At 44.9% G+C, this 11,078-nt stretch overlaps 1 protein-coding gene across 3 annotated transcripts in view; it reads left to right on the top strand.

Moving 5' to 3' along the window:
* Positions 1-11,078, top strand: part of sacs2 (sacsin molecular chaperone 2) — a 77,053-nt gene that overhangs the window by 53,029 nt on the left and 12,946 nt on the right. For all 3 annotated transcript variants that reach the window (XM_078531947.1, XM_078531946.1, XM_078531945.1), the window contains one exon: positions 6,326-6,414. In XM_078531947.1, coding sequence (XP_078388073.1) covers positions 6,326-6,414 — 89 coding nt within the window. The remainder of the gene's footprint in view (positions 1-6,325; positions 6,415-11,078) is intronic.

Here is an 11,078-nt window from a genome sequence, read left to right as displayed (position 1 = left end):
GAAAGCCGGCATTTATTTAAGGGCAAATTGTGTTTAACTAACTTGATTGAATGTCCTTGTGGGGAGGTTCACTGCATTATATGGGAAGGGTTTAAACTAAATTGGCAGGGGGACAGACACAGCATATAAGAAGTAGAAAACAGTAATAAAGTGAGGGTGTTGAACAGTACTAGAGAAGGGTATAGTTCGATAGGAATGGACTAAGAAGGCCTACAAGGAAGACAAAGACAGGTTTACAATGCATGTATGCAAAGGCAGAAAGTGTGGTGAACTACAAGCACAAAAGGCCGTGTGGGAATATGATGTAGTGGCAATAACAGAAACATGGCTTAAAAATGGTGAGGACTGTGCACTTAAATTGGCTGGCAGCTCTAACGGTCCCAGCAGCGCCAGAACTGACTAGAGGGCCCTGCTGGACAGCAAGCAGGTCCATGAGGAAGGCAGCCATGGCTTCCAGACCCAGGTAAATCAGGGATCTTGGACTGGGAGGGATTGGGCAGCCCGAGGGAGGTTGGGGGTGGGGTGGCGAGAGGGCATGTTTTGGAGTTTAGGAAAGACATTACAATGTTGGAAAGAAGAAATATCCTTGAGAGAGAAAGAAAAAATCCATTTGGTTAGAGTTGAGAAGAAAGAAAGGGTATGATCAGGTTACTGAGGGTATTCGATAGGTTTCCAAATAGTGAGAGAAAGAGAGATAGTGGAGCAAATCTGCATGGAAATTACGGAGATGTGTGGGAACTTTAGGTTGTTGATAATATTCCAATTGATATTTAGATAATTGTTGAGTAAAGGGTAAGCAGGGGGAGAAATTTCTGAAATGTGCTCAGCAGCATTTTCTTCATCAGCATCTTCATGATTGACCTAGAAAGGTGCTGAGGAATGAGGTGGACAAAGTGTCTGAAGGGGAAAGATTGATCATCATATCATAAGGTATAGACTAGTAAAGTTGAAGACCAAGGAACAATCTAAAGTAGAACATCTCAATTGGAAGAGAGCTAACTTCAATGGGATGAGAAGGGATCTATCTAGCCAGGGTAAATTGGAACCTAAGTAAGTAATTAACCATAGTCCACAAAGGACCATAGGCATCTCTCTCCATTAGGGAGAGACAGTGGTTATTGTATGTTTATAAAGGGGTGTCTTGATAAATTTAGACTTGCTTTAACTTAGTTGCAGGCAGCCTAATTACCGTATTTCAAATTATCCCTTTAAACTGTTTTAGTTCGACAGAGATTTAACCATCAGACAAAGACTCAGGCATTGAATTAAAAAATATCAAAGTTTATAGAACATAAGTTATTATTGTTTTATTTTGCTTATCAATTAAATAATAAAAGAAAACAAAAGTACACTTTATCAATTAAATACTACAGACTTGATCCCTGCACTGACAGGAAACTGTCTCTGTCCCTGGAGATCAGTGGATATGAATTATCTGAACCCTTGCGCCAACTGGTATTCACCTCTGCTTCTGAAGGAAATGGCACTACCTGGGGTCAACCGGAATTCTGCTTCTGTCCCTGGGCCCATTGCTACACTCCCGATCCTTGTAACGACAGGAAAAGTCCTCTGTCCCCAGCGAACAAACTGGTTTCTCTTCACATGATGCGCACAAAAGAACGGTTCCCTAAACCCTCTTTTATACCTAAAAATGGCAGCACCCCACCTTAGCCCATGTTTGTTGTTGATCGCTAATTGATCAACAAAATGTTGTAAGGGTTAATTTCATTGGTTCTATCTATTTGCACACATTACCTTAAACTTAAGACGATGGATTTCTTCAAGATGTTTTCTTTTCTTAATACCACGAAAGTGTCCCATTCATTAGGCCCAGCTTTGGGCCGGTCAAGGTCAATGTGTTCTTGATGGGGTCCAATACCGTATAGTTCAGGCTCCTTTCTCACCGCTTCTGTTACAGCACTTTTAAGTTTCAAATTTAAATCCTAACATAGGAATATTAGTAAGAAATGTAGAAATAAATATCATCTGACTCTTATTAACTTTGATTATTAATTACTTAGTTTTCAATTACAGGGTAATTGAGGTACTTTCTTCCAATACAATCACCTGTTGCTAGTCGGTGTCTACTTCACAGTATTATATTAAATTAGCTTGTTGTAAAAGTTAGCAACATCAACATGGCTCCTTTTCTGATCACATGTTAGTAGTAAATGGCGACTTGACCAAGTTAGTTTGTTCCAGAATACATATTTGTAAGAAGCCTCTAAAATTGGTCAAGTTAAGCTTACTAAATCCTACTAAAATAAAATCTAAAATTTAGGTCAGCCTACAACGACTGACAGGAAAAGCGCATGATCTTTAGGGAGCAGATACAGCAGGTACAGGCTAGATAAGTTCCAACTAGGGTGAAAGATAGGGTAACCAAAACCAGGGCCCCTTGGATGACGCAAGAGATAGGGTATATGATGAAATGAAAACAAAAAGTGAATTCTTCAATTGAGAACTGGGCCAAATACAATAGATTGAGGGGAAGTGAAGAGGGAAAGAAGATTGGGAAAGAGAGAATATGAAAATAGAATGGCAGTTAGGCATGTAGTAGGAAGTGGAGTGTGTCCTAATAGAGACAAAGAGGGTGATTTATGTTTCGAGGTGCAGGAAGGGCTTGTCATAATCTTCCAATCTTCTCTAGATATGAGAGAGGTGCCAGAGGATTGTGGAGTGGCAAATGTGATACCCTTATTCAAGAAGGGGCGTAGGGTCAGTTCTCGAAACCACAGGCCAGTTAGATTAAAATCTGTAGAGGATAAGGCTTTTGAAACAGCACTTGGAGAGGTTTGAATTAAATAAGGAAAATCAACACAAATTTGTAGAAAGTAACAGAAGGTTGATGAAGGGAATGCAATGAATGTTGTCTATATTTATTTTAAACATTTGACAAAGTACCACAAAGACTGCTTAACAAAATTGTAATTCGTGGAATAGGAGGGTCATTGTTAACTTGGATAAGAAATTGCCTTAAGGACAGAAATCAGTGAGTCATGGTAAATGGTTATTTTTCAGACTGAAGGATCTTTGGAGTCAGTGGTTTTATATATTTCATATATTTAAATGTATAATATGTATTCAAAATTTGCCAACAATAACAGACTTAGGAGTGGCAAAAAGTGAGAATGATACTAATTGACTGCAACAGGACATACAGAGGCTAGCAGATTGGGCAGACAAGTGGCAGATGGAATTTAATACAGAAAAATCTGAGGTGATGCATTTTGGCAGAAGGGAGAGGCAATGTAGATGAGCATGTAGGGACAGAGCTACCTGGGGGTGCATGTGCATAGATCTTTGAAGATAGCAGGACATATTGAGAGAGTAGTTAGTAAAGCAGAAGGATCTTGGGCTTCATAAATAGAGGTATTGAATACAAGAGCAGGGAAGGTATGCTGAACTGAGGAAAGATGGGCCGACTAGGTTTGTATTCACTGGAGTTTAGAAGAATGAAGAGGGGATCTCATTGAAATGTTTAAAATTCTCTTGGGGGATGGACAGATTGGATGCAGGGATGATGTTTCCTCTGGCTGTGGGGTCTAGAACAGGAGTCACAGTCTCAGAATATGGGGTAGACCATTTAGGACTGAGATGAGGAGAAATTTTTCACTCAGAGATGATGAACATGTGGAATTCTCTACCACAGAAGGCTGTGGAGGCCAAATCACTGAATATGTTTAAGAAGGAAACAGATTTCTGGACTCTAAAGGCGTCAAGGAGTATGGGGAGCCCGGGGGAGTATGTGGTTGAGATAGAGAATCAGACTGGTCATACTGAATGGCAGAACAGCTCAAAGGGTCAAATGACCTACCCCAGCTCCTATTTTCAATGTTTCTATGAACTGCGACTCAGTATTAATGACCTTGATTTGGATGCACAACACAATATCAAAATTTGCAGATGATACAAAACTTGGAAGTATCATTAACAGTGGAGAGGATGGTGATAGACTTCAAGAGGATATAGACAGGCTGATGGAATGGGTGGACATGTGACAGATGAAATTTAAAGCAGAGGAGTGTGAAATGATACAGTTTTGGTAGGAAGAACAAGAAGAGGCAATATTATATAATGGGTACAATTCTAAAGTGGTTGCAGGCACAGAGAGACCTGGTTGTATATGTGCACAAATTATTGAAGGTGGCAGGACAGGTTAAGAAAGTGGTTAAAAAGGCTTATGAGATCCTGTGCTTGATAAATAGAGGCATAGAGTACAGAAGCAAGGACGTTTTAAACCTTTATAAAACTCTTGTTTGGCCTCAGCTAGAGTATTGTGTCCAGTTCTAAGCACTGCACTTTAGAAAGGATGTGAAGACTTTAGAAAGGGTGTAGAAACGATTGAGAATGGTTCCAGGGATGAAAAATTTCCATTACAAGGACAGATTGGAGAAGCTGAGCTGTTCACTTTTGGGAAGAGAAGGTTGAGATGAGTTTTGATAGAGGTATTCAAAATCATGATGGGCCAGACAGGAGTAGATCAGGAGGAACTGTTCTCATTTGCAGAAGGATTGAAAAACCAATGGACACCAATTTAAGGTGATTGACAAAACAAGCAACAGCGACATGAGGGAAAACTTTTTTATTCAGCGAGTGGTTAGGATCTGGATGTGGTGGAGGCATTTTTAATTGTGGCTTTCAAAAGGGAATTAGATAAGCAGCTGAAGAGGGAAAAATTGCTGGGCTGCAGGGAAAGGGCAGGGAGCGGGACTAGCTGAGTTACTCTTGCAGAAAGCTGGCACAGACATGATGGGCTAAATGGCTTCCTTCTGTGCTGTAACCATTCCATGATTGTATAAACATGCAAATGTCAGATGAAGGCAGATTTGAGTTGAGCTACAATACTTATCATGTTACTTATTCTCTCCAGGCTTAGGTGTGAAAAATGGCCTTGGATGAGTTATCCATGGAAAAATACCTTTTAGGAGAAAAGACAAAGCATATTGCCTGGGGGAAGAAAAGATGTTTTTCAGAATCAGTGTCTAAAATTAAAGCTGTTGAAATCTCTGCTCTTTGGATCACGGGGAGTAACAATTTGGTAGGAAAAGTGGTCAGAATCGGGTAAAAACTAGGTCGTCTTGAAGGTGACGCAAGGCCACGAGAGTTGCTCTGAATTAACAAAGCTTTGAAGTCGTAATAAGTATGACTACACCAGTCTGTAAAAAGCAAGGAACATCAGGTTCACAGAATTATGGAACAATAGAACAGTATACTATAAAAACATGTTTTAGTTTCATTCTTCCCTAGAAACTTTTCTCCCCTTCAATTCCACACTTCTTTTAAAAAGATAAAAGACTTGCATTTCACAACCTCAGGATATTTTAAAGCCAATAAAGTACTGTTGAAGTGCAGTCACTGTTGTAATGTAGGAAATGCAGCAGCTAATTTGCACACAGCAAGCTCCCACAAACATTAATGTCCAGAAAATCTGTCTTTATTGATTTTGGTCTGGCCTGAATGGTATGATGGTTGGTTCAATAATCTTGTTCAAGACTCTATTAATGCTGTTCTATAATAACCCAGCATAGTGTGGTGAACCTTGTTTTCTAAATTAACTTATTTTTAATAGTTTTCCCAAAGTTAAAAGGAGCTCAGTACTTCTCTGACAAAGGCCGGGATTTTCCAGCCGCGCCAAATGCGGCAGGCCATTTAAATGCCCATTCACTTTGGTGGGACCAAAAGATCCTGCTGGCGGTAGGGGCCGAGAATTTCTGGCCAAAGTGTTTATGTGTATGATGAAATGCCATCAGTGAATCAGGAGGATTTATGTGAAGGAGTGATTAACTTCATGTCTTCGCAAAATCCTCAGCACAAAATCACTTTTGATTTTAAGAACTTGCTGGGAGAGCCTGAAAATAAATCTCAAACTACTCAATTGTAGCAGAACTAAAACTTCCTGCAATTAAAAACGTTTTGTGTTCTCAGATTGGTTCTGTAAATAAATATGCCACACAATGTGATAATTAACTATGCTGCCCAAGAGAGTTCCAGACTCAACCCTAGTCTGCTGATTTGAGCCCCAGCAGCAATAAAGTGCTCTCAACCCAGGATGTAGAGAAAAAATCAGTTGGGGCTCCTGCTCCTGATCCCCGCCCAGAGACATTTGCTGGAAAGTGTGTATCAGTAGTGACTGTCAATTAAGAAAGTTTTGCTGTATATATAATACAAGTGTTGAATTATTGAAGTAAAACTGTTTTAATATCCACTATGGCTTTAACAAAAACTAAAGATTAAATAGAATATTTGTAGTGATTAAACATATAGTAGTAAGAAGATAGAAGCAATGTGTGAAATTAACACTTTTTAAAAAATATATATGTAGAATTTTACTTCCAGGTCTTGAGAGACGCTTTCTGCCTGAAGATCTCAGTGATACATTGCAACAACACCTAAAGAAGATTGCTTATGATCGTAAGAAACTTGCTTCTGTTTTGGTTTTCATTATGAAAATTATGGAAAATGATCTTTGGCAGTGCAATGGAGCCTTAGAATTTTGTTTTTTCTGGATTCAGTGACAAAATGGGAAGAAACTGGATCTTTGGGGGTGAAATTGATCTTCAGTGATAGCACAAAACAGGCAATAGTGAGTCATGGGGCAGAATTTTCCCATTGGCGTGTGGGGGCGGGACCCGCACGCTGACGCATAAAATGATGCCCGGTGATGTCGGGTGAGTGTCCCGACGTCACCACGCATCATTGTGATGTTTCGTTGGGCGGGCGATGTGCGATTTGACGGCGATTTTTCAGCACCTGTGCGAACTTCAGGTCGGTGCAATAGGCAGACAGGTAGGACACATTTGTATAAACCTCATCCATGGGTGGGATAAGAGGGCTCAGTGGGGTCGCGAGTGTGCTCTGTCAAATATTGATTTTTTAAGGTTACTGATACGTGCCTATGTGATCTGCAATACTTCAAAATGCATACCAGCTGCTTGGACTGGACTCATAACCTTCAGGTCAGCACTTTGCAGTGAAGAATTTTTTTTTGGGTCTACAGGTTTCAGGAAGCCTTCTCTTAGCTTGGGAATAGGAGTTGAATTCTCCACTGGAGGCACCTCCTCTGAGGAGGAAAGGAGGACTAGAAGGGGGAGGAGGCCAGGAGTGCACATTTCAGCCTCTAGGGGAGCCAACTTTTGGAGGACAGGCGCTGGCACAAGGGGTGCAGGGCCAAGAGGTAGTCCAAGGCGGAAGGGGCCGCAGAAGATGCCACTATCCTGCTGCCAGGGTATACAGGTGGCGAAGCAGCTACCTCAATATGTCTGAGGTGCAGTGCCAATGGAGGCTCTGTCTCTCAAGGGAGACAGTCAACTATATCTGTCAGATGATTGGGCCTGAGATCTCTGCTAACTGTGTGGGTGGACACTCCATGCCAGTGGCTCTAAAGGTCACAGCTGCCCTCAACTTCTATGCCTCTGGCTCCTTCCAGGGGCCGGTGAGTGATCTTTGCTGTGTCTCCCAATCAGCTGTCCACACTTGTGTCAAGCAGGTTACAGATGCTCTGTCCAGGCGTGCATTGACCTTCATCCACGACTGTTGGGACCAGGCAAGCCAGACACAGCGAACCAGAGGCTTCGCAGCAATTTTTGGCTTCCCCTGCGTCCAGGGTGCAATAGACGGTACACATGTGGCCATCAAGGCACCAGCAGGTGAGCCCGGTGCCTTCGTCAACAGGAAGGGCTTCCACTCCATGAACGTGCAGATAGTGTGTGATCACAGGATGCTGATTCTACAAGTCTGTGCAAGGTACCCAGGCAACTCCCATGACGGCAACATCCTCAGACACTCCCAGGTGCCGGGGCTCTTCAGTGCTCCAGCTCGGCTGGATGGATGGCTGCCGGGTGACCAGGGCTATCCCCTCAGAAGGTGGCTCATGACCCCTCTCCACCATCCAAGAACAGAAGCTGAGCAGCGGTATAATAGGAGCCATATTTCCACAAGGGCTGAGGTGGAGAGAGCCCATCGGTCTTCTCAAAATGTGTTTCCGATGCCTGTACCACTCAGGAGGCGCACTCCAGTACCCCCCAGATCGTGTGTTGCTGATAGTGGTTGCATGCTGCGCTCTCCACAATCTTGCGCTGGAAGGCAGGGAACGCTGTGGACAACGAAGATGTCGACACAGTGACTATGGCTGCACACGATGAGTCCGAGGATGAGCACACACAGGGAAATGCTGATGGGGTAGACGCTAACCCGGGCATACTCCAGGGAGGCAGGGACACCTGGGAGGCTTTAATCCAACGAACCTTCAGCTAGCACACCACATATGGACCTTCAGGAGACGCCTGGGCTGCAAGCTCCATTCTCTGATACCTGAGTGCAAAATCTGCCTGGATAGGAACATTAGCCACAGGCCTTGTTAATAAAGCTGAATGTCCCACAAATCACTCAACATTATTGGTAACCATCCACTTGCAGAAGAAAAGAGGCACCCTCAGCCATGATGACATGTCTGAATTTAATATTATAACAAAAGGAACTTAAAACAAAATGACCAAAGGTGTTAAACATCACACCAACTCAAAGACCTCATTGCGGACCAATACAAAAGCACCAGTGATAAACCCGTGGTGTGCCTAAGGTACCTTATGTTTACGTTTTCGTGTGCTATGTCTTGGTGCTGCCCCCTTGCTGGGAGTGGCATCTGAGACAGCCTGCTCACTCTGCTGTCCTGTTGGCCTCGATGAGCTTGGCAGCTGTCCTCTGGCCCATGAAGCCTGTGCTGCCTGGGAGGAGCTGCCAGTTCCACAGCTGGCATCTCCCCCGTCGTCGCAGCCTCATTGGATGCAACGATCACTGGCAGAGGGACGGAGGAGCTGCCGCCGTCATCCGGAGCACCCTGAGAGGGGCCTGCAGAGACGACGGGCAGCTGCTGTACCGACGTACGGTCGCTTCGGAGCTCCCTGCTCACTGTGGATGGCTGAGCACCGAGCTGGGAAACTTGGTGCCCAGACCATCTCCCAAACTGGCACCGACCAGCTGAGGTCAATGCCGATGTGAGGGCTTGCTGGTCCGAGCACATCCCCAGGAAGCCCTGATTGGTCTCCTGGAGGAGCGTCTCCACGAGAGCCACTACTTTCTCCATGGAGGACGCTTGGCGCTCGGCCATGAGGCTCATTGCATTGGCGATGGTTCACATAGACTCCTCCACCACTGACACCAAGCCAAACATAGCCTTATGTATCTCCACCAGATGCTCTCGCACACCCTGCTGCATTTCCTGCGTCGCGGACGACTCCAGAGGCACATCAGCCACTGACTGAGCATGTGCCTGGTCCACTGCAGTCTCCAACTGCTGGCGCCATGTGCACTCTCTTGTCTCTGCCAGCTCCTCCAGCGACTGTGAAGTGCCCTCACCGTTGTGCCCCAGGACACTAGCTGATGTTCTAATTCCTACTGAAATGCTAGTATCTGAGCTGGTGCCTGCCTGGCAGAGATGGTGTGACGCTGGTGAGTCTGAGACTCAGGGCCCTCAGGTGTGAAGGGGTCCCTGCTGTTCCTTTTCCCGGCCCTGCTCCGCTGATGCTGAAAGGAAGAACAAGAACATTGTCTCCACGTTAACTGATCCAATGTCAATGTGCATCCCTGTCCCCCAGATCATGCGCTCATCCTTCCATAAGCAATGGTCAAGCCATGTTGCAAACTTCAATCACTGAACATTCAGCACTGCCATGGCTGTTGGGAGAACAATGGCGACCTCACTGCTGGGCAAACATACCTGCCCGTGGCACCCCAGCCTCACCGACACCAGTGGACCTAGGCGCATGGCGCCTCTCCAGATCTAGGGCCTCCTGCTCGAAGCGGCTGAGAATCGCCACCTGGGCTGGCCCTCCACCAGTCCTCACCCGCTTGGCGGCATTATGTGCATTCTTCTCCTGGAAAGGAGAGAAGAGCATTGATTAGTGCTAATTGTACTTGGATTCTATTCGCGGACAGCCCACCCCAACCAGTGCCTCCTCACCCCACTGCTGCTGAACACTCGCAAAGATGCTAGGCCTGTAACCCAACCCCACCCCTTGGCCAAATGCTGCTTACATCACATTTGGCACCACGTGGTCTAACCTTCCTAGCAAGGCGGCACAGGCACATGGAGCACAGAGGGCAGCAGATCAATCAGTGCCACATCACCCTGACTTTGACATGTCCTGGAGTTCCAGCACTGCGCCTAAGTGTAGCTCCTCCAGGTTGCCCCCAAAACAGTTATGTGGGTCTCAGTGTACCACATGCTGTGGGTGCAGAACCCATCTCTTCACCACCCTCTCAGGGTAACTTAGGCATGGGCAATATCTACTGGCCCACCCAGTGAAGGACACATGCCTTCAATGGGTATAGACCCAACCTGCTTCACCTTTCCTCATAAGACAACCCCTTCAACCAGGAATCGACCTTGTGAACCATTTCTGAACTGCCTTCAGCGCAAACATGTCCCTCCTTAAATAAGGAGATCATAACTGTATGCAGTACTTTAGGTATGGTTCCACCAACAGTTGTAGCAAGACTTCCAAAATTTGATACTCCATCCTCCTTTAATAAAAGCCAACATTCCACATAAACACTATGAGAGAAGGTCAGTGGTTGGGAATTCTGCGTTGAGCATCTCACCTCCTGATTGCCCAAAGCTTTTCCACCATCTACAAGGCACAGGTCAGAAATATGATGGAATACTCTCTACTTGCAAGAATGAGTGCAGCTCCAGCAACACTCAAGAAGCTCTACACATCATCCAGAACAAAGTAACCCACTTGATTAACACCCCATGTACCACATTAAACATTCGCTCCCACTGCCACTGATGTACAGTGGTGGCAATGTGTACCGTATGCAAGATGCCCAGCAGTAACTTGCCAAGGCCTCTTCCACAGCATCTTCCAATCCCATGAAGACTACTGTCTGGAAGGTCAAGGGTAGCAAGCACATGGCAACACCACCACCTGCAAGTTCCTTCCAAGTCACACGCCACCTTGACTTTGAAAGATATCGCTGTTCCTTCATAATTACTGGATCAAAATCCTGGGGATCTGCATACCTAACAATATCTTGGGTGGATCTACAGCAAATGGAGTACAGTGGTTCAAGAA

The sequence above is a fragment of the Cetorhinus maximus genome, chromosome 29 (assembly GCF_964194155.1).
Source record: "Cetorhinus maximus chromosome 29, sCetMax3.hap1.1, whole genome shotgun sequence".
Classification (NCBI taxonomy): domain Eukaryota; kingdom Metazoa; phylum Chordata; class Chondrichthyes; order Lamniformes; family Cetorhinidae; genus Cetorhinus; species Cetorhinus maximus.
This window is presented reverse-complemented; position numbering and strand designations above follow the sequence as displayed.